The sequence below is a fragment of the Ceratotherium simum genome, chromosome 33 (assembly GCF_057802395.1).
Source record: "Ceratotherium simum simum isolate JZ-2026a chromosome 33, ASM5780239v1, whole genome shotgun sequence".
Lineage (NCBI taxonomy): Eukaryota > Metazoa > Chordata > Mammalia > Perissodactyla > Rhinocerotidae > Ceratotherium > Ceratotherium simum.
The window spans coordinates 13,702,473-13,727,348 of record NC_141932.1 but is presented as its reverse complement, the minus strand read 5'-3'; the positions used below and the strand labels follow the sequence as shown (position 1 = coordinate 13,727,348).

Genomic DNA, 24,876 nt, shown 5'->3' with positions numbered 1-24,876 from the left:
AAACTGAGGCACAGAGACTGTAAGTGACTTGCCCGAGGTCACACAGCTGGCATATGCTTTAGGCCCTCTCCTCTTCTCTATGCTGCAAATAATCTTAATTTTAAAAAATAATAGTGAAAAGGAGAGAGGAGGGGGAAGAGGGCGGCAGGGGGTCGTGACGGCGGCCGTGGTCGTTCCTCCCGCAGGCCCCCCCAGCCCGGCTGCCCGGCCTTCATCATCGTCAAGCTGAGCCCGCTGCGGGACCGCCTGGTGGTGACCGAGTGCCAGCTGACCCACTCGCACCCGGCCTGCCCGCTGGAGTTCGCCTACTACTTCCGGCCGGGGCACCTGCTGGCCAACGCCTGCCTGCCCGTGCGCACCACCAACAAGATCTCCAAGCAGTTCGTGGCCCCCGCCGACGTGCGCCGCCTGCTCTCCTACTGCAAGGGCCGCGACCACGGCGTGCTGGACGCCCTGCACGTGCTGGAGGGGCTCTTCCGCACCGACCCCGAGGCCAAGGTGGGGGCGGGTCTCGGGAGGGGCAGCAGGGGGCGGGGGAGAGCCAGGCCCAAGACTGCTTGTGGGTCATTCATTCATTCATTCATGCGCCCACCCACTCATCCGTTCGCCCCTTCATTCATTCTCCGTGCATCCATTCATAAGTACTTACTGAGCACTGGGGAGGGAGCAGCCAACCAGACGCACGTCCCTGCGCTCGGAGACCTCGCCCTCTAGTGCAGCCCTGACCACCAGAACTTTCTGTCCTGGAGGAAATGCTCTGTGATTCTGCGCTGCCCCCGTGGTAGCCCCCAGCCACACGTGGCTACTGAGCGCTCGAAATGTGGCCAGTAGGACCGAGCGACGGGATTTTTAAATTTTATTTCATTTTAACGAATTGAAATTTAAATAGCTGCTTGTGGCTATGGGCTGCTGCCGCCTTGCAGTTGTGGTGGGAGAAGCCGACGGTAGACAGACACATCCAAATAGGACATAAACTCAGTAGGGTTGGGGCTGGGAAGGAGGGGATTCAAGGTGGTGGAGGTGCTATTTAAAAAAAAGAAAGAAACAGAACATTTTTAAAAACTGAGCTACACATGTAGAAAATGCACAAATGATAAGTGTAGCATTCGATGAGTGTTCACGAAGTGAAAACACGCCGGGACCCATCCCCCAGATCAAGAATGAGAAGGGAGGGTGCTCTGTAATGTGATGGAGCGAGCAGCCTGGTAAAGGAGGATAGGTGAGGGGCGGGGGGAGAGACACGAGTAAGGGTGCTGTTTTCATTTGAGTGGCCAGGGAAGGCCTCTCTGAGGAAATGATGGTGAACCAGAGGGGACAGAAAGGAGGGAGGGGACCCCCATTCTGTCTTCAGAGGGAAGCGAGGTCCATCAGGCAGAGGGAACAGCCGATGCAAAGGCTCAGAGGCTGCAGCAAGCTCTGTGGTTTGGAGGAGCAGTGAGAATGCTGCCTCTGTAGGGAATCTTTCTGCTGCTCTGGTCCAACTTCAGGGCCCAGGTGGAGAAGGAAGGAAGGGAGGGAGGGAGGGAGGAAAGAAACTGGTTTCTGTGGTTTTTTTTCGTGCATGGAAAAGGTGCCAACTCAGGGTGCAGATGAGGAGTGAACCCACTCTCCAGAATCAGGCCCACAGCACTCTCCCCATCTCCATCTCATGCCCAGTAACCAGCCCTCTTTCAAGCCACCAACCCAAACCCAGGCCTCTGTCCGCACACAACATTGATAATGATTTTAGCTAACGTTTATCAAGCCCTCACTCTGGGCAAGGCGCTAGCCTAAGTGTTTTAGATCTTGTGATTCGTTTAAATCTCACCAGATCACGATGAGGAGGGCGTCCCCCGTTCTCATCTCCATTTTACAAACGAGAAAACTGAAGCACAGAAAGGTGAAGTAACTGGCCTGAGGGCACACAGGTACTTAATGACAGAGCTGGACTCCAGACTCACACAGTCTGGATCCGGGACCCCGATCTTCACTGCTCTGCTGTTCCCCAGTTTGAAAATGAGGCTCGGGCCCCCCCCCCGTCAGTTCTAGGCTCTGGGGGGTTGAGAACCCCACCCAAGTCAGCGTGCCACTCTGTAAAGTGGGGGTACACACGTATGCGCTCCACACCCCAGTGATCTTCGCTGAGCTACTCCTTGTGGAAGCACCCCGTGTAGGGTCACCTCTGTGAGAAGCAGTTTGTCATAAAGGAAAACCTTTGATGTCAAGGGAGCGTCCTTGTAACTCTGGTTTGGAGGCTGTCATGGAATCTAACTTAAACCAAGGCCAGCGCCCGGGTCTGTGTTTTGGCCACCGTAATACTTTTTTGTTTTTGCTTGGGAAGATTCGCTCTAAGCTAACATCTGTGCCAATCTTCCTCTATTTTGTGGGTCGCCACCACAGCATGGTTGCCGAGTGGTGTGTAGGTCCGTGCCCGGGATCCGAACCCACAAACCCAGGCAGCCGAAGCGGAGCACGAGAACTTAACCACTGTGCCACTGGCTGGCCCTTGGCCACCTTAACACTTTTAAAAGAAACGAGGAAGAAGTTCTTGAAAACCAAGAGACAGACCAGTGAGAGGGTTACTCCTTTTAAAAAAAAATTTAAATATTGACCTTTTGAATATGTAACACATTCACATGGTTCTAAATTCAAAAGATGCAAAAGGGTGTGTAGTAAAAAGTCCCCTTGTCACCTCCTGTCCCTCAGGTCCCCTCCTCAGGCCGCCAGAGTATCAGGTGCCCATCCAACTTATGTATCGTTCTGTTTACAGACCATTACTGCCCAGTGGAACTTCCTGCGGGGATAAAAATGATCTATGTCTGCGCTGTCCAGTATGGTAGCCCCTGGGCTCATGTGGCTATCAAGCGCTTGAAATGTGGCTGCTATGACTGAGGGAACTGAATTTTTAGTTCATTTTAATTAACTGAAATTTAAACAGTCCCACGTGGCTTCTATATTGAACAGCACAGCTCTATATGTACACAGATAAATTAGCGTGTCTTTATTTTTAACCTTATTTCCCCTTGCCCCCTCCCCCAGCAAGGTAGCCTATTCTACACACTTTTTTGCATCTTGCTTTCTATATTGGGGCGTGCCAGGTGTGAGCATCTTTTGTTCTTCTGCTGGGACCGGCCAAATCCCCCTGAGAAAACTCCAGCCTCCTGGCTGGCTGGTGGGTAAAGGCCAGGCTGCCAGATTCTGGGAGCCACAATGCAGGGGAGGGCTGGGGAGCTGGCATTTGGTCAGCAAGATGCACTGGACCCCCTTTCCCTCATCACATGGGCCCAGTGTACCCTGGGCCAGCAAACCTTTCTGTTTGACCCTCTTCACAGAATAAACCCCCAGCCCCCTGAGGGTGACAGGAAACATGAGCTTGAGATACCTAACTGCTTCTTAAACAGCCCTCAGCTATCTTTGTTTTAACCTCCCCACACTGCCCAGTGCTGCCGGTTCATTTTAAGGACTCTGCTGTTGTCCTCAGCATTTCCCAATTGCTGGCTTGGGAATCGTGGGCCCTGGTTTTTCCTTTCCTATTGCCTCTGTATTTATTTATTTTTTTTTAAAAGATTTTATTTATTTATTTTCTCCCCCCAAAGCCCCAGTAGATAGTTGTATGTCATAGCTGCACATCCTTCTAGTTGCTGTATGTGGGACTCGGCCTCAGGATGGACGGAGAAGTGGTGCCTCGGTGCGCGCCCGGGATCTGAACCCCGGGCCACCAGCATCAGAGCGCGTGCACTTAACCACCAAGCCATGAGGCCGGCCCTGCCTCTGTATTTAAAAACAAAAAATCCTGGGGCCAGCCTGGTGGCGCAAGCAGTTAAGTGCACGCGCTCCGCTGCGGCAGCCCAGGGTTCGCCTGTTTGGATCCTGGGCGCGCACCGACGCACCACTTGGCAAGCCATGATGTGGCGGCGTCCATAAAGTGGAGGAAGAAGGGCACGGATGTTAGCACAGGGCCAGTCTTCCTCAGCAAAAAAAGAGGATTGGCAGATGTTAGCACAGGGCTGATCTCCTCACACACACACACAAAAAAATCCCTTTTCTGTAGACATACTTGAGGCTCAGGAAAGACTGAAATTAGGGGGATGTGTTCAGTCTATCACCTTTACATGGAAGTTTCACTTGTCTTTTTTCACTTAGAAGATATATTGAAAGAGTTCTGTATTATTAATATATAGGAGAATTCTTTATTCTCGTCCCAAGACCAGGCTAAGCAACAATCAGATGTTATTCTCTGTGCTTCCAGCACGTTCCTGAAGGAGGGATTATTTTGAAGAGCTGAATGCCTGGGACCCCCTGAGTCGAGGTGGCTCACTTGGTCTTGGGAGGGAATCAGACAAGAAGAGTGTACCCGCAAGCCACAGCCGCAGTTTGTGGGCAAGACTGAGTGACTGCTTCAACCAGGGAGGTGTTGAGACCTTGTATAATCTCCCCTGAGGCAGTGATGACGGGCTGAGGTGTCCCATCATGTCTCCATTACCTCATTTGTGGCAGGCTCTAGGGTATCCTGTAAGCAAGCTGGCTCTCTGGGCAGAGATGGACCTTGCCGGGAAAGGCTGCAGCCTTCTCTTATGTGTGTGCTTTGCCTTCTGAGCAAGGTGAACAGTGATCTGAGAGTGCTACTTGTAAGAATACTAAATGACAAACTGGCACAATCTCAACGGAGTACGATTTGGCATTATCTATCAAAATGTCCAGAGCACTCACCCTTTGACCCTCTCTCCCACTGCTGCGAATTTATCCTGCAGACGTAGTTGGAATGGAACGACTTATGCACAGGGTTAATCATTGTGGCTCGTGAAAGCAAAAGATTGGAAACAACCAAAATTCCACCAGTGGGTAACAGTTGCATAACTTGTGGAATCTATCTGTGGAATACTATGCAGCTTTGAACAAGAATGAGAACAATTCTAGGAACTGATCTGAACAGATCTCTCATCTTTTTTTTTTTTTTTTGGTGAGGAAAATTGGTCCTGAGCTAACATCTGTGCCAGTCTTGCTCTACTTTGTATATGGGACACCGCCACAGCATGACTTGATGAGCAGTGTGTAGGTCTGCCCTTGGGATCTGAACCTGCCAAAACTGGGTCGCCGAAGCAAAGTGCATGAACTTAACTGCTACACCACAAGGCTGGCCCCCACATATATTTTTAAGTTAAAAAAAAAAAAGCGAGATGCAAAACAGTGTACATAATGTGCTGTTTTATGTATAAAATGGAGAAAAGACTCTATAGGTGTAATTCCTTGTATTCACATCAAGAAACTCTAGAATACCAAGAAAAGTGGATGAACATAGGAATAGCTAATGGAATGGAGCGGGTAGAATATAGAGGTGGGAAGAAAACATTGTGCTGTGTAGCTTCATGTTATTTGACTTTTGGATGCTGTGGATTTTTGCACATTCAAATAATTCATTGTAAAAGAGAAGATGAGGGGCCAGCCCTGTGGCTTAGCAGTTAAGTGCGCGCGCGCTCCTCTGCTGGCAGCCTGGGTTTGGATCCTGGGCGCGCACCAACGCACGGCTTCTCCGGCCATGCTGAGGCCGCGTCCCACATACAGCAACTAGAAGGACGTGCAACTATGACATACAGCTATCTACTGGGGCTTTGGGGGAAAAAAAACAAAAGGAGGAGGATTGGCAATAGATGTTAGCTCAGGGCCGGTCTTCCTCAGCAAAAAGAGGAGGATTAGCATGGATGTTAGCTCAGGGCTGATCTTCCTCACAAAAAAAAAAAGAGAGAGAGAGAGAAGATGAGGACTGGCACTGTGGCCAAGTGGTTAGAGTTCCATGTGCTCTGCTTCAGTGGCCCGGGTTCGCAGGTTCAGATCTCAGGCGTGGACCTACACCACTCACCAGCCATGCTGTGGCAGTGTCCCACATACAAAATAGAGGAAGATGGGCATGGATGTTAGCTCAGGGCCAATCTTCCTCAACAAAAAAAATTTTAAAAACAGAAAAGATGAAAACAGACAGTAGTCCCAATGTGCTACACTGATCTGTTTGTCTCTAGAAAAGAAACATTAGGCGGTGAGTGAGAGAGTGTCTTAAGACTGTGTCAGTCAGGATGGCTTGGGATTTGCTGCAGTGACAACCAGCCCTCGAATCACAGTGACTAACCTCATGGCAGTTGACGTGGTGCTCGAGCGTCACGCCCACCACGAGTTGTTGGAGGAAGTACCGCTCATCTGTGTCACTCAGGGACCCAAGAACGTGGGGGATGCAGCCAGACATCATGGCCCTACCTGTCAGGAAGGACTGTTAAGGCTTCTGCCCACGAGTGACACACCAGGTTAGGTCACTTGCAGTCACATGTCATCGGACAAAGCGAGTCACATGAGCCTGCGTAACTGCAGGGGGCAGAGAGGTGCAGTCCTGCCACGTGCCCGGGACAGGGGAGCCGCGATTACCTGGCACACAGCAGAAGAGGACCACAGGCTTAGAGAGGGCTGTTTCCCCAAGCGTCTCCCCACACCCGGCCCGAATCCTGGGCTCCTGTTTCCCCTGTGTCTCCTGCTCTGAGCTCACACAGGCCTCTCACAGCTCAGTCTCAGGCTTTTTTTTTTTTTTTAATTTTTTGTTTGTTGCAGTAACATTGGTTTATAACATTGCATAAATTTCAGGTGTACATCATTATACTTCTATTTCTGCATAGATTACATCATGTTCACCACCAAAATACTAATTACAACCCATCACCACACACATGTGCCGAACTATCCCTGTCGCCCTCGACCCTTCCCCCTTCCCCTCTGGTAACCACCAATCCAATCTCTGTCTCTATGTGTTTGTTTATTGTTGTTATTATCTACTACTTAATGAAGGAAATCTTACGGTATTTGACCTTCTCCCTCTGACTTTGCATAATACCCGAAGTGTCCATCCATGTTGTCACAAATGGCTGGATTTCATCGTTTCTTATGGCTGAGTAGTATTCCATTGTGTATATATACCACATCTTCTTTATCCATTCGTCCCTTGATGGGCACTTAGGTTGCTTCCAAGACTTGGCTATTGTGAATAACGCTGCAAGGAACACAGGGGTGCATGTATCTTTACAAATTGGTGTTTTCAAGTTCTTTGGATAAATACCCAGCAGTGGAATAGCTGGATCATATGGTAGTTCTATCCTTGATTTTTTGAGGAATCTCCATACTGTTTTCCATAGTGGCTGCACCAGTTTGCACTCCCACCAGCAGTGTATGAGAGTTCCCTTCTCTCCACATCCTCTCCAACACTTGTTGTTTCCTGTCTTGTTAATTATAGCCATTCTGACGGGCATGAGGTGATATCTCATTGTAGTTTTGATTTGCATTTCCCTGATAGTTAATGATTTTGAACATCTTTTCATGTGTCTGTTAGCCATCTGTATATCTTCTTTGGAGAAATGTCTGTTCAGGTCTTTTGCCCATTTTTTAATTTGGTTGGTAGTTTTTTGTTGTTGAGATGCATGAGTTCTTTATATATTTTGGAGATTAAGCCCTTATCAGATGTGTGGTTTTCAAATATCTTCTCCCAATTGTTAGGTTGTCTTTTCGTTTTGTTGATGGTTTCCTTTACTGTGCAGAAGCTTTTTAGTTTGATGTAGTCCCATTTGTTTATTTTTTCTGTTATTTCTCTTGCTCGGTCAGACATGTTGCTTGAAAATATGTTGCTAAGACCAATGTCAAAGAGTGTACAGCCTATGTTTTCTTCTAGAAGTTTCAGGTCTTACATTCAAGTGTTTAATCCATTTGGAGTTAATTTTTGTATATGGTGTAAGGTAAGGGTCTACTTTCATTTTTTTGCATATGGCTGTCCAGTTTTCCCAACACCATTTGTTGAAGAGACTTTCTTTTCCCCATTGTATGTTCTTGGCTCCTTTGTCGAAGATTAGCTGTCCATAGATGTGTGGGTTTATTTCAGGGCTTTCGATTCTATTCCATTGATCTGTGTGTCTGTTTTTGTGCCAGTACCATGCTGTTTTGGTTACTATAGCTTTGTAGTATATTTTGAAATCAGGGAGTGTGATACCTCCAGCTTTGTTCTTTTTTCTCAGGATTCCTTTAGCAATTCGTGGTCTTTTCTTGTTCCATATAAATTTTAGGATTCTTTGTTCTATTTCTGTGAAAAATGTTGTTGGAACTTTGATCGGGATTGCATTGAATCTATAGATTGCTTTAGGAAGTATGGACATCTTAACTATGTTAATTCTTCCAATCCAAGAGCACGGAATATCTTTCCATTTCTTTGTGTCTTCTTCAATTTCTTTCAGCAATGTTTTATATTTTTTGGTGTACAGATCTTTCACCTCTTTGGTTAAGTTTATTCCTAGGTATTATATTCTTTTTGTTGCAATTGTAAATGGAATGGTATTCTTAATTTCTCTTTCTGCTACTTCGTTGTTAGTGTATAGAAATGCAACTGATTTTTTTATGTTGATTTTGTATCCTGCAACTTTACCATATTCGTTTATTACATCTAAAAGTTTTCTGGTGGATTCTTTAGAGTTTTCTATATATAAAATCATGTCATCTGCAAATAGTGACAGTTTCACTTCTTCCTTTCCAATTTGGATCCCTTTTATTTCTTTTTCTTGCCTGATTGCTCTGGCTAGGACTTCCAGTACTATGTTAAATAGGAGTGGTGACAGTGGGCATCCTTGTCTGGTTCCTGTTCTTAGAGGGATAGCTTTCAGTTTTCCCCATTGAGGATGATATTAGCTGTGGGTTTGTCATATATGGCCTTTATTATGTTGAGGTACTTTCCTTTTATCCTCATTTTATTCAGAGTTTTTATCATAAATGAATGCTGTATCTTGTCAGATGCTTTCTCTGCATCTATTGAGATGATCATGTGATTTTTATTCTTCATTTTATTAATGTGGTGCATTACGTTGATTGATTTGCGAATGTTGAACCATCCCTGCATACCTGGAATAAATCCCACTTGATCATGGTGTATAATCTTTTTAATGTATTGTTGTATGCGATTTGCTAGTATTTTGTTGAGGATTTTTTCATCGACGTTCATCAGTGATATTGGCCTATAATTTTCTTTTTTTGTGTTGTCCTTGTCTGGTTTTGGTATCAGGGTAATGTCGGCTTCATAGAATGAGTTAGGGAGCTTCCTCCCCTTCCTCAATTTTTTGGAAGAGTTTGAAAAGGATAGGTATTAAGTCTTCTTTGAATGTTTGGTAGAATTCACCAGGGAAGCCATCTGGTCCTGGAGGTTTGTGATTACTGTTTCGATCTCCTTACTGGTGATTGGTCTATTCAAATTCTCTACTTCTTCTTGATCCAGTTTTGGAAGGTTGTATGATTCTAAGAATTTATCCATTTCTTCCAGATTGTCGAATTGGTTGGCATATAGCTTTTCATAGTATTCTCTTATAATCTTTTGTATTTCTGAGGTGTCCATCATAATTTCTCCTCTTTCATTTCTGATTTTACTTGTTTGTGCCTTCTCTCTTTTTTTCTTGGTGAGTCTAGCTAAAGGTTTGTCAATTTTGTTGATCTTCTCAAAGAACCAGCTCTTGGTTTTATTAATTTTTTCTAGTGTTTTTTTAGTCTCTATTTCATTTATTTGTGCTCTGATTTTTATTATTTCCCTTCTTCTACTGATTTTGGGCTTTGTTTGTTCTTCTTTTTCCATTTCCTTTAGGTGCATTGTTAGATTGAGATATTTCTTGTTTGTTGAGATAGGCCTGTATTGCTATAAACTTCCCTCTTAGAACCGCTTTTGCTGTATCCCATAAATTCTGGCATGTCGTATTTTCATTTTCATTTGTCTCCAGGTATTTTTTGATTTCTTCTTTGATTTCTTCGTTGACCCAGTCGTTGTTCGGTAGCATTTTGTTTAATCTCCACGTATTTGTGGCTTTTCTGATTTTCTTCCTATAGTTGATACCTAGTTTCACACTGTTGTGTCAGAAAAGATGCTTGGTATTATTTCAATCTTCTTAAATTTATGGAGACTTGTTTTGTGGCCTAACATGTGATCAGTCCTGGAGAATGTTCCATGTTCATTTGAAAAGCACGTGTATTCTTCGGTTTTTGGATGGAATGCTCTGTATATATTTACTAGGTCCATCTGTTCTAGTGTGTCGTTTAAGGCCAATGTTTCCTTATTGATCTTCTGTTTGGATGATCTATCCGTTGGTGTAAGTGGAGTGTTAAAGTCCCCTACTATTATTGTGTTACTGTCTATTTCTCTTTTTATGTCTGTTAATAATTGCTTTATATATTTAGGTGCACCTACATTGGGTGCGTAGATATTTACAAGTGTTATATCCTCTTGTTGGTTTGTTCCCTTGATCATTATGTAATGCCCTTGTCTCTTTTTACCGTTTTTATTTTAAAGTCTATTTTGTCTCATATGAGTACTGCTACCCCAGCTTTCTTTTCATTGTCATTTGCATAGAGTATCTTTTTCCATCCCTTCACTTTCATTTTGTGAGTGTCTTTAGTCTCAAGTGTCTCTCTTGTATGCAGCATATATATGGGTCTTGTTGTTTTATCCAATCAGCCACTCAATGCCTTTTAATTGGAGCATTTAGTCCATTGACGTTTAAAGTAGCTATTGATAAGTATGTACTTACTGCCATTTTTTAACTTTTTTTTTTCTCAGTGTTTTAGTAGTCCTTCTCTGTTCCTTTCTCCTTCTATACAGAATTAATGGTCTCTTTAGTTTGACCTCTGTCTGAAAGCTCTACTCTTTAACTCCCCTCGTCTCTCATTTTATGTTTTTCATATCATATCTAACCTCTTTTTTGTGCATTTGTATCTATTACCCTCTTATCATGGAAATAGATAATTTTTCCTATTTGTGGTCTTCCCTTTTCCCCTTAAATAAGTCCCTTTAACATTTCTTGTAGCACTGGTTTCTTCGTAACAAACTCCTTTAATTTTTGCTTGTCTGGGAAATTTTTGCTCTCTCCTTCCATTTTGAATGATAACCTTGCTGGGTAGAGTATTCTTGGCTGTAAGTTTTTTCCTTTTAGCACTTTAAATATATTGTGCCAATCTCTTCTAGCCTGTAAGGTTTCTGCTGAGAGGTCAGCTGATAGCCTTATGGAGTTTCCTTTGTATGTAACTTGTCTTTCTCTTGCGGCTTAGGATTCTCTCTTTATCTTTAATTCTGGACATTTTGATTATGATGTGTCTTGGTGTGGGCCTCTTTGGATTTATCTTGTTTGGGGCTCTCTGTACTTCCTGTACCTGGATGTCTGTTTCCTTCCTTAGGTTAGGAAAGTTTTCATCTATTATTTCTTGAAATAGATTCTCTGCCCCTTTGTCTTACTCTTCTCCTTCCGGGACACCTATAACACGGATGTTAGTGTGCTTGATGTTGTCCCAGAGGTCCCTTAGACTGTCCTCACTCTTTTAAATTCTTTTCTTTTTTACCTTTTCAGCTTGGGTAATTTCTTCTAGTCTTTCGTCCAGCTCACAGATCCGTTCTTCTGTATCCTCTACTCTGCTTTTAAGTCCCTCTAGTCAATTTTTCATTTCTGGTATTGTATTCTTCATTTGATTGGTTCTTTTTTATATCTTCCATTTCTTTGTTGACATTCTCACTGAGTTCATCTATTCTTCTCCCCAGATCAGTGAGCATCCTTAACACTCTTTGTTTGAACTCTCTGTTGGGTAGGTTGCTCATTTCTGTTTCACTTAGTTCCTTTTCTGGGGTTTTGTCCTGTTTCCTTACTTGGAATGTATTCCTTTGCCTCCTCATTTTGCCTCTTTCCCTGTGCTTGTGACTACATATTAGGTAGGTCAGCTACGTCTCCTGCTCTTGGATAGGTTACCGTATACAAGTGATGGCTTAGGAGGCCTGCCGTGTGCTTCCCTCAGTTCTCAATGTTCTAGGGGCGACTCCTACGTGGGCTATGTGTGCCCTTCTGTTGTGGCCTATTTGCTCTCCCTGTAGGCGCCCAGGGAGGCTGAGTTATGCTCCTGGCCAGCTGTTGTAATGCTCAGCTGCTTATAGTTGTTGTGGGCCCTTCAGTCTCTTTATCAGGTGTGGGGAGCCCCAGCACAGTTGGCTGCAAGTTCTAATACCACCTTTGTGTTGCAGTATTTCTTTTAAGTGAGTAGGCCCCCAGTGTGGCAGGTTGTTAGGCTCAGGGGCTTACAATTGCTATAAGCCTCCAGCCTTTAGGTCTCTTGTCAGCTCTCTGAGGATTGAAGCTGGGTGGGGCTGGCCTCAGGCACAGGAGCACCCAATTGTTTCAGGCTTTGGAAGGTGGGGCAAACCCCCATGTGGGTCTTTGAGACGCACAAGTCTTCTGCAGCTGACAAGCCCTGCCACCCACAGGTCCACACACAGTCAACACAGTCCTGCCCCGTGTGAGCGCCCCTACCTCCTGAAGTGGACCCAGTCTCTCCACGGCAGGAGCCCCACACACTCCACCACTGCCCCACACTCTCCACCCACTCCTTGTGCACGCCCTGCCCCTCTGAAGTGGGCTCAGTTGCCAGGCTGCAGAGAATCCAGTCACCAATCTATGCAGGCCCACAAGTTGCCTGAGGGCTTGTTGTTGGGTGGGCCAGTCTCTAGGGTGGGCTGCCTGCCCTGGCTGAGCTGGATTAAATCAGTGCTCTAGTGGGTGGGGCAGACCTGGGCTAGCAGGCCCCAGGGACAACTCCAATGGCATCTGTGTCAGCACACCCACACCAGGCCACAAAAATGGCTGCTGCCAATGTCCCAGTCCCTGGAGAGGTCTCACCTCTCACCGAGATGCACTCAGGGCCTATCAGGTGAGTCTCTTTTCACCAAAGCACTGTGCACCTTTCTTTCTGGTGATTTTAGGTTGCTTTCTGAAACGGGTGAGTTTGCACGTGGACCCTTTAAGAGCTGGTTTTAATTTCTTTGTGAACCAGCTTTTCTGGGGGTTCCCCCCAATGTTTTAGTAGCAGCCAAAGTCAGGTATTATGCCACTCGTCTTGATTGTGCTGGTCCACAAAATGCCCCCAGCAGTGGCGCTCCCAGGCTCAGCGCCCCGCGCCTCCAGGGAGGCTGCGTACCTGTGGGCTGCTCCCGGGCGGCTGTGAAGCTGGCAGCTTGTGAAGGTGGCGTTTTTCCTCTCCAGAAGGGAGTTTCTGCCTCTTCCACCTCAATTAGGGTTGTCCTTTGTTGCAGGAGTTCCTCTTATCCAGTTTTCAGTTCTATCTCAGGGGTAATTTTTCCACGAGTAGTTGTCAATTGGCTGTGTCCAGGGGAGGAGGTGAGTTCAGAGTCTGCTTACACCACCATCTTGACTTCTCTCTGTCCTTTCTGGGAGTTTTAAAGACTCCAGAACTTTTCCCTGGCCCTCTGTCACAACAAGAGGAACAGTGAATTCAAAGGGACCAGTGGATGCCTCGCCTGAGCATCTCCTCCGTAGGCCGTTAGCAGTCAGCTTTGAATCCCGTTGTTCATTGCCAAAAACCGATTGTCTGGGGCCTCATAGTCATCTTGTTTGGGGTGAGAAGGCCTCTCAGCCTTTCTATCCTTTCATCACTCCTAAAGGGAATCTTCTCTATGCCACAAAGCCTATTTTTATTTCAGACTAGCCATTTTCCAGGTGATAGAGTAACTGCTAGAAATTTGATTTTATTTATGTTACTATCCACTAAAAGCTTTGTGTATATTCTTGTTGTCAACAAGTTACTTATCTTCTCTGAGCCTTAATTTGTTTGTCTGTAGAATGAAGATAATAATAGATACTAATTCATAGGGTTGCTGGGTGAGGGTCAGATGTGTGTGTGTGTAAAGAACAGTGCCCAGAAAGTAGGAAGCCTTAGATGTTTGAGCTACTTAGCTGTTGTTTTTATTTCCTCAGTTTTTTCTTTGAGGCAGGCTGGATAATAGTATTGTTCTGATCACGTGAAGGAGGCTGTGTACTCACAGATAGGAAGGGACGTGGATGGGCAGTGTTAAGTGGCGTGGTTTCTGATGCCCATACCCTGTAATCTGCCATCTGTGCTTGATGCATCCTGGTGCCCCTGATTTATGTGTCTCAGACGACACCCGCACCCACTGGTCCTCAGATCTGCTCCTCTCTGGGCTGCTCCGTCTCCTGTGCAAGCCAGGAGCCTCTGAGTCAGGCCTGTGCCATGACTTTTATAAAGGCCATGGGGCATGGGGCTCGGACCCTGGGACAAGTTCCCCGGGTTCAAATTTCCAGCTCTGCCGCTTACTATCTGTGTGACCCTGGGCAAGCCACTGAACCTCTCTTTGCCTCGGTTTTCCCATCTGAAAAATGGGGATGATGATAATAGTACCTGTTGTACAGGACTGTTGTGAGGATTAAAAGAGTCATTGCCTTGGAACTGTGCCTGGCACAGAGGAACTGCTTCATGAGTGGTGTTACTTCTCCTCAGCACTTTACACACCTGAAATCATCTGGTGTGTATTTATTCATCTTCAGTTTGCCAGCTGTCTCTTCCCACTCTTAGGTGTGTCTTACTGGCCCTCCTCAGTGCCTGAACCAGCACGTCGCACATCAGATTTGCTCAGTAAATATTTGGTAGATTTTTGTCAGTCCTGTTGAGGGGATTCTGACTCCCAGCAACTCTGTGTAGAGTAGAAAGGAACTCTGCGCAGTCTTTTTGTGCCGTCCTCTCATCTTCTGGTGCTCTATCAGACAGCGCTCCGCTGCTATTCACAGGGTTTTCATGGTCAATTTTTTCAGACATGAGTGGCCAGGTCCTTCTTCCTAGTCCGTCTAGTCTGGAAGCTCTGCTGAAGCCTGTCCACCATGGCTGACCCTGCTGGTGTTTGAAATACCAGTGGCATGGCTTTCAGCATCATAGTAACACGCAGCCGCCACAGTCTGACAACCCTCTGACAGATGGGTGGTGTGGTTCCCTGATGGGGAGACGAAGCCTGGCTGTGGCTATGAGAGCACCGAATCTTAACCACTACACCACCAGAGCTGGCTATTTGGTAGATAAATTCATTCATTTACGTATCCCCCACCTTCATCAAATGTCACCGCACCCCTTAAGTGTCACCCATACATCTTCCCTCACTCTTTGTTTTTTTCTTTTTTTCCAACCATTCTTAATCACCTAGACTTGGATCCTAGCCCTGCTACTTGTTAGCACCATAGCCTTGGGCAAGTCACTCCTCTGGTATAGTCAGGGTCCATAAGACCACCCTCAGGTTCAATGAGGACTCACAGAACTCAGAAAATTTGTTATACTCATAGCTACAGTTTATTACAGGGGAAGGATACAGATTAAAATCAGCACAGGGAAGAGGTGCATGGGGCAGAGTCCAGAGAGACCAGGTGTGAGCTTCCAATTGTCTCTCCCAGTGGAGTCATATAGACAGCGCTTAATTCTCCCAGCAACGAGTTGTGACAACAAGCATGGAGTATTGTCCACCAGGGAAGCTCACTTGAGCCTTGGTATCTGGGTTTTTATTAGAGTTTGGTCACGTAGACATGACTGACTGCCTAAGTAGCTGACCTGAGTCTCCAGCCCTTCTGGAGGTCAAGCTGACAATGAGTGCCCCAAGACCCCCACTATAAATCATGTTGTTAGCATAGACTATCTGGCATGGCCCGAGGCCTCCAGCTAAGACACTCTTATCAGGCAGGACGTGCCAAGGGCTTAGAGGCTGTCTCCCAGGAGCCAGGCAAGAGCCAGTCCTTTCTTTGGAGTGTGCAGGGTTTGGACAACCCAGACCTGCTGAGTTAATCCTTTAATGCTGTCGATGCAAATAAGCAATTTATAGATTAGGAAGATAAGGTGATGTTTATTGAGCCAAGCTGAGGACTAGCACAGAAGTGCAATCTCCACAAGGGAAGAAAGCACTCCAGAGAAGCGTGGTTTACAGCATGGTTATATATTGTTGCAGAACAAACAACATATATCAAGCATGACAGGAATACAATTTTTTTTCTCAAAGTCACAAGGAGATGTTTTGCCGCACTTTAGCACATACATAGCAGGTCAACTTGACCTTGGTTTTCTGGGAAGAAAAGCTTATTTTCAAAGAAGTACTGGTGTTGGTGTCAGAGATCGGGGAGACATTCATCCCTATCTTTAAAGAGTGCATTCTTTGCTTTGGGAAAATGTTTGAAGCAGAGTTATAATGCATATTTGGTGGGCCATAAGTCAGGCTGCTCTCGAAAAAACAAGTTTTAGGCCAAATATGGCTTCCCCGTATACCTCAATACGTGAAAACTTCTTATTATTTTCATCAGCACAGCTGGAATCTTTCAGCCTCAGTTTGCATATCTGTATTATAAGGAAAATAATCTCAACCCCCTCTCAGCCATGGCCCTCGCTCAATCAGAGGGCCACACCAACCTCAGTCCCATTAGCCTTTCTCTTTAGCATGCCCTCCACGCTCAGGTAATAATAATAATAACAACAGCTGAAACTCAGTAAACACTGACCCCGTGCCAGGCACTGTCCTACAAGCTTCATGCAGAGTAACCCATTTAGTCCTCATAGTGACTTTACGAGGTTGATGCAATTATGCTCCCCACCTTTGCAGATGGGAACAGCTGAGGCACAGAGAAGTTCAGACACTTTCCCTACGTCACACAGCTGGTGTGTAAATTCACACAGCTAGTAAGTAGAAGAACCTGTGTTTGGATCCCCACAGTCTGGCCCCAGGGTCCAGGAACTCTTGACTGTCCAGTCATTGGGCCTCTCAGCTGAAAGCAACACTAGTTGTGCCATTGCTCATGGAGACTCAGCCAGTCCAGCAGGGCAGGACTTGGGCCTGCCTCACTCCCTGCTCTCTCCTCAAGGCCTAGCACAGTGCCCAGCAAACAAAAAGTGCTCAGTAAGTGCTATTTAATGAACAAACGGCTGTGCAAGACAAGCTGATGTGCCCTCTATTGACTTAAAAAGCCTCAAAATGAGTATTTGAGAATTGCCAAAAAAATGGCAATTCAGGATGTCCATGCTATGGCAAACCATAGGCAAATCTAGAAAACAAAGGAAGGGAACTGCTATTATAGAGAAAAAGAGGGGATAGGGAGGGGCTGTTCTAAAGGAAAGTCCACTGGGGGAAAGTAACAGTTCAGGGCAGCAATAGCATCTCATTGGCTGAGCTACAGTGTTTCTCATTGGCTGAGCTGTGGCATTTCTCACTGGCTGAGCTGGGGCATTTCTCATTGCCTGAGCTGTGGCATTTCTCACTGGCTGAGCTGGGGCATTTCTCATTGGCTGACCTGCGGCATTTCTCATTGGCTGAGCTGGGGCATTTCTCATTGGCTGAGCTGTGGCGTTTCTCATTGGCTGAGCTGCAGTGTTTCTCATTGGCTGGGCTGTTGCCAGGTGGGGACAGAAATCTTCCTTCAGTAGTAAAGTAGTTTTACTTTCTGTCCAAGATGCAAACAGCTGTCTCTTCCTTGTTGGTGTAACTGACGATGTGTGATAGGGCATGAGAGCTCCCCCTACAGGCCTTCCTGACTCCAGTTTAGTTAAGGTTTCCTGTATTAATTTCCACACAAAAAAAGATAAGAATCAAGATCAGAAATCTGAGTTGTCCCTTTAAAAACGGAAGTCAGCTTCCTATTAGTCAAGTATGGACTTGCCAGCTCTGGAAAAGTCTTAAGGCAAATACATTTTGCTGTATTTGCTTTTCTCTTATTCTTGACTCCCAAGGAGAGAAAGATAAGAACTTGCCTAATACTATCGAAACATGTAATTTTTTTTAACCCATTATACCTATTATAACTTTTATCCTTATGTTAGTTTCTAGACCAGCGCTGTCAAATAGAACTTTCTGTGATGATGGAAATGCCGTATATCTATGCTGCTAGCCTCCTGTGGCTACGGAGCACTTGAACTATGACTAGTGTGACCGAGGAACTGAACTTTTATATATTTTAAAATCTTAGTTTAAATGTAAATAGCTACGTCTGGCTAGTGGCTACCGTATTGCACAGAGCGGTTCTAGATGGAAACATCTGCTGAGACAAATTAAATCATAAAGTAATAATAAATGTAAAAATTAATGATGGTTGAAAAAAATTACAGTGGTGTAGTAACTAATTCAGCGGTAAGCTTCCTAGGCTGTTTCATTAAATTTATTGAATTCCAATACCATATAAGATGCTGAATGTATAATTTCAGGGGTAGGAAAGCAACTTCCTTGTTTTCTTTGGAATCTTCTAGACCTTTTTCTTTTTTTCCTTGAAAGGAGAGAACTATGCATTGCTTTTTAACTGGTCTTGTAGGATGAGGTCGAATCATGGCAGAACGGTTTGTGGTGAGATCGGTGTATTTGAATCCCGGTGCTGTGGCTGCGGGTCGGCTCTGACGGGGACTGGCGGAAGGAGCCCTGACCGCCTGCCAGGCAGAGGGGGCCCTAGCTCATAGCTGCTCATCCCCCTGCCCTATTAAAGTGGCTTTTGTGCAGTAATAATGAGGCCAGAGTGGCTGAGGCCAAGGTGGACGAGAGGGATAGAAGATGAAGTCCAAGAGCCTGACCACCCAGCCCAAGGCGAGGTGTGAACTCTTGGTTTTACTTGAAGTGTGGGGGAAAGTCCTGGGAAAGGTTTTCAAGCAGAGGAGGGGGTGATTTGATCAGAGTTTTGAAAATGCCCCTCTGGAGGCGTGCGGGGGACAGACCAGGGGGCCGAGGTGGAGACAGGGAGCCCAGTGAGAAGGTGGTTACAATAATCCAGGGGAGAGACGGTGGTGGCTCTGAGCAGGACGGTGGCCATGGGAGTGCGGAGAAGTGGTCAGATTCTGGACTCATTTTGAAGGTCGCTTCTAGGACTCGGGGATGGATTGCATGTGGAGAATGAAGAAAGAGAGAAGCCAAGGCTCAGCCCTGAGTGTTGGGAACTGAGCTATGGAATGGATGGTGGAGCCACTGATGTAGATGGGACCGAGGAGGGGCAGGTCGGGGGGAGTGAGAATCAAGTGTGGCTCCGGGGGCTAGTGTCAAAGGATACATGAGCCGTCCAAGGGGTCCTGTTGCTGCAGAGGCAGCTAAGTAGGTGGGTCTAGAGCCTGGAGATACAGAACTGGGAGTTATGAGCTTCGGGATGATGAAGGCCATGTGACTGGATGAGATCACCTTGGCAGAGCCTAGAGGTAGGAAAGAGGAGAGGAGAGCGCCTGGTCGGGCTCTGGAGCTCAGCAACATTTAGCACGGAGCAGAGGAGGAGAGGCAGGCAAAGGAGACTGCAGACGAGATGCCTGGGAGGAAGGAGGAAAGCCAGGAGTTTTCAGGGTGAGAGAAGCCAAGAGAGACTCGTGTTCCAGCAAGGGGGCAGGGCCGATGTACGGAATGCTGCAGAGAGCTCAAGTAAGACAGTAATAATAGCGAGGATTTGATATGTACCAGTCGTCCTTCCAAGCTTTGGATACAAATGATCTCATTTTAGCCTCACCAAGACCCTGTTAAATAGACATTACTACCCCCATTTTGCAGACAGAGAAAGTGAGGCTCAGTGAGGGGAAGTGACTTGCCCAGGGTCCCACAGCTAGTCAGAGGCAAAGCCAGGATTCAAAACTAGACTCCTTCCTGGATCTCCACTCCAGGGATGTGACTAGTGGATATCACTGCATACTCACACCTTGGTTCGGTCACTCATTCAGGATGTATTGAGCTGTTGCTCTGGGCCAGGTGCCATTCAAAGAATCAGGGATGCAGAAAAATATCTCTGACCTTGCGAGGCTTACATCTTAGGGAGGACAAACAGGCAATAAGGAAATCAGCAAATAGAGATGTGACATGCTTCAGGGGGTAAGTGCCATGGCCCAAAGCAGCTAGAGAGAGCTGAGGTCTCTGCTTAGATGGAATGGCTGGAGAAGCCCTTTATGAGGACGTGGTGTTTGAGCTGGGATGATAATTATAGTATAATGAACACTTCGAGAGCACTCACTATTTGTTGAATGAGTATTGTGGAATAATAGTAACATTATTTGTGCCAGGCAATGTTCTAAATGCTTTAATTCATTTCATCCATCCAGTCACAGAGATACTCTCAACATCATCATTTTACAAAGGAGATGGAGATCAGGGAAGTTGCTGGAAGCCACACAGCCAGGAAGTGGGGACTCCAGGGTCTCAGCCCAGGCCGTCTGGCTCCAGATGCTATGCCGGACCTGACTCTCCGTGCATGAAGGAATATTCAGTTCCCAGAAGGGGAAATTGGGGCACAAGGAGGTTAAGGAAGAAACTGAGGCACAGAGAGGTTAAGTCACAAGGTTAGGACGTGGTGGGGCCTGGACTCAAACCCCGGGCAATCTGGTTCCACAATCCGTGTGCTTTACTACCAGACCAGTGGCTCTCAGACTTGAGCCTGAGTTGGAATCCCCTGGAGGGCTTGTCAGAACAGATTGCTGGGCCCCGCCTCCAGAGTTTCTGACTCAGCAGGTCCGGGGTGGGCCTGAGAATATACATTTCTGTCAAGGTCTCAGCAGGTATTGCTGATGCTGGTGGTCCAGGGCCCACACTTTGAGAACCCTTGTCCTAGACTCTCAGCGCATGAAGGAATCAATACCCAGTTCCCAGTAGGTAACCTGAGGCTCAGAGAGGCTGTATGGTGTGCAAAACTCACACAGTTATTAGATGGCGGTGCCGGGATCTCAAACCCAGGCAATCCGCCTCCAGAGTCCGCGTTTTTAACCATTCCCCTGCACTGCCTCCTGCCGGTCAAAAGAATCAATGCGTGCAGGCATGCATGAATGGATTCTCCTTTCTCCAGAGAGGGAAACCGAGGTCCGGGAGCTAGGCGGGCGACCTCGGCGTCCTCTGACCTCTTTCCCCGCCGCCCTCCCCCGCCTGCAGGTGAAGCTGGTGTTCGTGGAGGACCAGGCGGTGGTGGAGACCGTGTTCTTCCTGACGTCCCGCACGCGGGCGCTGCTGCGGCGCTTCCCGCGCATGCTCCTGGTGGACCGGCTGCCCGGGCTGCAGGGCGCGCTGGACCTGCTGGCGGTGCTGTGCGTGGACGGCGCGGGCCGCGCGCGCCAGGCCGCCTGCTGCGTGGCGCGCCCGGGCACGCCGAGCCTGCTGCGCTTCGCGCTGGCGTCGCTGCTGCAGAGCGCGCCCGACGTCAAGGGCCGCGTGCGCTGCCTCACCGCCGGGCCCGAGGTGGCGGCGCAGCTGCCCGCCGTGCGCCAGCTCCTGCCGGGCGCGCGCGTGCAGATCTGCCGCGCTCAGGGCCTCGAGACGCTCTTCAGCAAGGCGCAGGAGCTGGGCGGCGCCGGCCGCGAGGACCCGGGCCTGTGGCCGCGCCTGTGCCGCCTGGCCGGTGCGTCGTCGCCCGCCGCCTACGCCGAGGCGCTGGCCGAGCTGCGCGCCCACGGCCCGGCCGCCTTTGTCGACTACTTCGAGCGCAACTGGGCGCCGCGCCGCGACATGTGGGTGCGCTTCCGCGCCTTCGAGGCGGCCCGCGACCTGGACGCGTGCGCCCTCGTGCGTGGCCACCGCCGGCGCCTGCTGCGCCGCCTCAGCCCCTCGCGCAGCGTGGCGCAGTGCCTTCGCGACCTGGTGGCCATGCAGTGGGCCGACGCGGTCGGGGAGGCGGCGCCCGACGGCCCGGATGGTGGGGGCCTTTGGCTGGAGGGCGAGCTGGGGAGAGGAGCCCAGGTGGAGAACGAGAGAGTGAAGGGCATGGAGAGCGGCGACTGGGGAGGGGCCCCGAAAGAAGGAAATATTTGGAGAGGAGCACATTTGGAGAAGCAGTGGGTCAGAGAACTGGAGACCAGAGACCGGGGAGGGGCTTGGTTAGAAAGCGAGAAGGGGAGAGGATTGCAAATCCGAGATTGGAGAGGGGTCCAGTTGGAGACCCAGAAGGTGAGGGGGCTAGAAGGGAGTGCCTCGAGAGGGTCCCAGTTGGAGAAGGAGCACTTGAGCGGGCCAAAGATCAGAGACTGGAGGGGGGCCCCATTGGAGGATGACAAAGACTGGGGACTGGAAGGTTACGTCTGGAGGGGGACCCAGTTGGAAGACCAGGGGCTGAGAGGTTTGGAAGGGTATACCTGGAGGATGGCCAAGTTGGAGGATCGAAGGATTAGGGTGCTGGAGACCACAGACCGGAGGGGGACCCTGTTGGATTATGAGAAAGCCAGAGGTCTTGAAGGGCGCACCTGGAGGGGGGGCCAGTTGCATGAGGAAAGGGCAAGTGGACTGAGAACCAGAGACTGGAAGGGGCCTCAGTTGGAAGCAGAGAAGGAAAGGGGGCTGGAGTTCCAAAACTGGAGGGGAGTCCATTGGGAGAAGCCCCTAGAATTGATCCCTGAGAATGGAGATCAAAGGGGGTCCCAGTGGAGAGATGAGAGGCAGAGAGGGCCGGAAATGAGAGAGGAGAGAGGAGTGAAGTTGGGGGTGAAAAGAAGAAGGGACCTCGAGGATGTAGTTCTAGTCCAGCTGGGGGACACAAGGGTGACAGGCCTGGAGAATGGGGATGGAGGGGGAGCCCGGTCTGGCCGCCCCAGGAGCAGAGGAGGGCAAGGAGTGGAGTGTGGGGACGCAGGAGGGAGGTGTCTAGGGCTGGGGAATGGAGTTGTGTGCGGCACCACTGTGGAGACTGTGTTTGAGGGTGACCCAGAGTGGGCAGTGACAAGGAGCGTGTACCTGGCCGCGGGGGAGAGCCTGCAGGAAGGAGGTGAAGGAGAAGGCCCAAGGGAACCAAAGAGGCCTTGCTGCCCCTCCGGAGAGGAGGAGGTGGACTGGGAGCCCCTGGCCAAGTTCCGAGCAGCTTGCGGGCCAGAGCTGGCGGACTTGGTGGCCGAGGAGCTGGCCTTCGCCAGGCAGCACGGGACCCGGGGTTTCCATTGGACAGGAGCTGGCTTTGCCCTTAAGGATGGCACCTCGGACTTCTTCCTGGACGGGGCCCTGACGCGCTGCAGCTGCTCCATCCACGCCGCCCGACGTTTGCCCTGCCGCCACCTCTTCGCCGCGCGCCTCCTCACCGGTGCAGCCTTATTCCACATGGACCTGCTCAGGGATTGCTGGGGGAGAGCCCCAGAGCCCTGACCCTTCCGGCCCCTGCCCGCCACCCTCCACCGTGAGGCCGGGAGGGCATTCTTCGATCCCAAAGATAACAGGGCTGAGGCCAAGGAGGCCACCCAAGTCCCTCCAGCCACCTCCTGGGTCATCCAGGGACCTCATCTTGGCAGTTGGCCTCTCTGGGTCCAAGGGGAAGCTGACGGTGTGGTCTCTGAGGTCCTGGAGCCACAGCTGTGGAAGACGGTGGTGACCAGGCTGGATTCTGAGGGCTTTCCTCTGGAAAGGGAATGTGTGATGAGAGGTGTAGACAGGGTCAGGCTGGGGCGAAAGGAAGAAAGGGACAAAGCTGGGGGAGGGGAGGACACCAGGCTATGGGGACAGCCTGGCAGGAGTAGGCTGGTCAGTCCCGAGAGTGCAAGGGGGGAAGGGAATAAAGCACGGGAGAAAGTGAGGAGGCGAATGAAGGAGAGGGAGGGAGAGAAGACAGCAGGGGAGACTGGAGGAGAGAGGACAAGAGAAGAGGCAGAAATGGAGAAGAGAGATGACGAGCAGGGGGAGGCAGGAGAGGAGAAGGTGATGGGAAGGGGAGGAGGAGTTGGTGGAGGAGAGGGAAGAAAGGAAGGAGACACAGCAAAGGAGAGGTGTGGGAGATGGGCAGAGAAGGAAGGAGAGGGGGTGATTTGGTATTTCTCTAAGGCCTGGAGGCTTAGATCCCCTTCGCCTTCTAGTCCTTTCTGGAGGACAGAATAACGGGGGGAGAATAAGGGGGCGCTGGGGAGTCTGGTGGGATGGGCTGGAGGCTCTCCACGAGGGGAGGGAACCGTCTGGACTACTGTGCTTCAAGATTGGAATAAAACAGTATTATTTTGGTTTCTGTGCTGAGTTCTTGGCTTCTGGGGGAGGATGGGAGGCCCAGACCCAGAGGGAAATTGAGATGGTCCAGCATTCCTCCATTTTTTTCTCTCAACAAGGCCTGCTGGGGCTAGATGGAATGGTGGGGACAGGAATGAATCCATCTCCTTGGCAGCTCGGGCCTCGTCGTCCTTCACTTGGACCAGGATGCAATGGTGGCAACTTGCCAACACGCGTGGATTCTACCCTCAAGTGACTAGTCCATGCCCATCTTGGTCAGTGTGTCAGAGATTGGTTGAAGAAAGGGTGTGTGACCCAATCCTGGTCAGTGGGTCTGCTCAGGGCAGGAGGCTTCTGATAAAGGTGCTCTCAAGCCTAAGAAGAAGCCCCAGAATGAAATGGCCAGGACTAGACCTACTTGCGAGCATCTTAATAGAGTGTGAGAAGGAAGCCAGCGCTGAGGATGAGACCTAAGAGATGAGAAAATCTGCATCCTTGCTTAACCTAGTGGACTCTGCCCTACTGCGGGGCTTCCTAAGTCAGATAAAAGCTATTATAGGGGCCAGCCCGGTGGCATAGTGGTTAAGTTTGCACACTCTGCTTCAGCAGCCTGGGGTTCACGGGTTTGGATTGTGGGTGCGGACCTACTCCGCTCATCAAGCCATGCTGTGGCAACATCCCATATACAAAATAGAGGAAGATGGGCATGGATGTTAGCTCAGGGCCAATCTTCCTCAGCAAAAAAAAAAAAAAAAGACACTATAATGACTTAAGGGAGTTTGAGTTGGGGTCTTATCCCAACTGATGAGGGGGGCTGAAATCTATTGCAGGTGACAGAAATCCAGGTCAAAGTAGCTCAGCGGTTTTCAAACTTTAATGTGAATACAAATCACCTGAGCACCTTGTTAAAACAGAGTTGGATCAGCAAGTCTGCAGTGGGGCCTAAAATTCTAGAAAGCTCTCCGATGATGCAGTTGCTATGTGGAACACACTTTGAGTAGCAACAAAGGAGCTTAACGTAAAAGGTAGTTCAGCGATTTAAGTCACTGGGAAATTAAAGGCTTCAGGTACAGCTGAGTCCAGAAGCTCAAACTCTACCTTGTGGGTGTGCTGTTTGCATCATGGCCTCCTTCAAAAGAAGGCCTTCT

At 48.7% G+C, this 24,876-nt stretch overlaps 1 protein-coding gene across 2 annotated transcripts in view; it reads left to right on the top strand.

The window, feature by feature from the left end:
- The window catches only part of ZSWIM9 (zinc finger SWIM-type containing 9), a 32,073-nt gene extending 8,436 nt beyond the window's left edge, over positions 1-23,637 (top strand). For both annotated transcript variants that reach the window (XM_087421440.1, XM_087421439.1), the window contains 2 exons: positions 186-498; positions 20,714-23,637. In XM_087421440.1, the coding sequence (XP_087277566.1) occupies positions 186-498; positions 20,714-22,903 (2,503 nt within the window). In that variant the 3' untranslated portion in view covers positions 22,904-23,637. The remainder of the gene's footprint in view (positions 1-185; positions 499-20,713) is intronic.
- Positions 23,638-24,876: the final 1,239 nt, after the last annotated feature.